At 30.8% G+C, this 1,230-nt stretch overlaps 1 protein-coding gene across 1 annotated transcript; it reads left to right on the forward strand.

Moving 5' to 3' along the window:
- The first annotated feature begins 426 nt into the window (after window positions 1-426).
- LOC112735825 (protein AGENET DOMAIN (AGD)-CONTAINING P1) lies at window positions 427-870 on the forward strand. The gene has a single exon (XM_025785305.3). It carries the CDS (start codon window positions 427-429, stop codon window positions 868-870), a length of 444 nt encoding a protein of 147 aa, XP_025641090.1.
- Window positions 871-1,230: the final 360 nt, after the last annotated feature.

Raw genomic sequence — 1,230 nt, forward strand, 5'->3', positions numbered from 1 at the left:
ATTATTTATTATTTATTATTAATTGTTGTTAGAATTAATAAATATTAATAAGATAAATTCTAACAATTTTAACTATTTTTTTTTATTACCAAACATTTCTGTCCTTAAATTTCCAAAACTTTTGCTAAATTTTCCATCCAAAGTTGCAAATTTAGAGAAGAAAATCCAATAGATGGATATAAAATCAAAAGCATTGAAACAAAAAATTAATGGTTACTTATTACATACCAAAAACAAAAAGAGATATTTATTCTATAGATTTTATGAGACAATTTTCCAAAGCCATAAATTTATTTCATCCATTTTTTATTAAAAAAGAAACAACAAAAAACCACGATTCTCAACTATATAAGTGTTCACATAGTCATATATCAATTGCTCATAATCCCATAACCATCTTTCCTCCATAACCATTTTTTTGTAGTCATGCGTCCACCATTTAGGAGTAGAGTCAGGTTTCAAATAGGGCAGAAAGTGGAGGTGTGTGGTAAAGAAGAAGGGTTTTTTGGTTCTTATTATGAAGCCACCATTGTTTCATGCCTTGGTAATAGCTGCTACCTTGTCCAATATAAAAACCTTCTAAGTGCTAGTGAGCCTAATAAGCCTCTCGTTGAGATGGTGAAACTTAAGGACCTTCGCCCTATTCCATTGGAAGATCTTGGATCTCATGAATTCATTGTTAATCAAAATGTTGATGTATTTGCCAATGATGGTTGGTGGGTTGGAAAAATTACCAGTAAGAGGGGTTCGAGATATTCTGTGTATTTTTCTTCCACAAATGAGGAGATTGTTTATCCTTCTTCCCAAATTAGGGTTCACATAGATTGGATTGATGGGTCGTGGGTATATCAGGATACAAATCAACAATGAATATATAGTTGGACCTTTTTTTCCCGTTTCCCGTTTCCCCTTTCTTGAAGATGAATAAATAAGATGTCATGATGAATAAGTTCTTGTTATTTTTATTTCTTATGTTTGTTCTTGTTATTTTTATTTCTTATGTTTGATGTAATGGGTGGGGGAGGAATATGTAGGTTGAAATTTGGATGTGGTGCTTTAAGCTTATTATGTCTCTTTTTATATGTATTATTAAATGAATGCGTTGTTTTTAATTTGATTCTCTTTGAGAATTTTTTGGCCGCTTCATGGTTTATTTTACAATGTTTCATTGCACATAGTGATTAGGTTGTACACGAATTGGATATAGCCTATAATTCTATTTGATCTGCA

The sequence above is a fragment of the Arachis hypogaea genome, chromosome 13 (genome assembly GCF_003086295.3).
Source record: "Arachis hypogaea cultivar Tifrunner chromosome 13, arahy.Tifrunner.gnm2.J5K5, whole genome shotgun sequence".
Classification (NCBI taxonomy): Eukaryota; Viridiplantae; Streptophyta; class Magnoliopsida; order Fabales; family Fabaceae; genus Arachis; species Arachis hypogaea.

Bases quoted from the DNA above. Each gene is read 5' to 3' on its own strand.
- LOC112735825 (XM_025785305.3), top strand. From the start codon at position 427: ATGCGTCCACCATTTAGGAGTAGAGTCAGGTTTCAAATAGGGCAGAAA.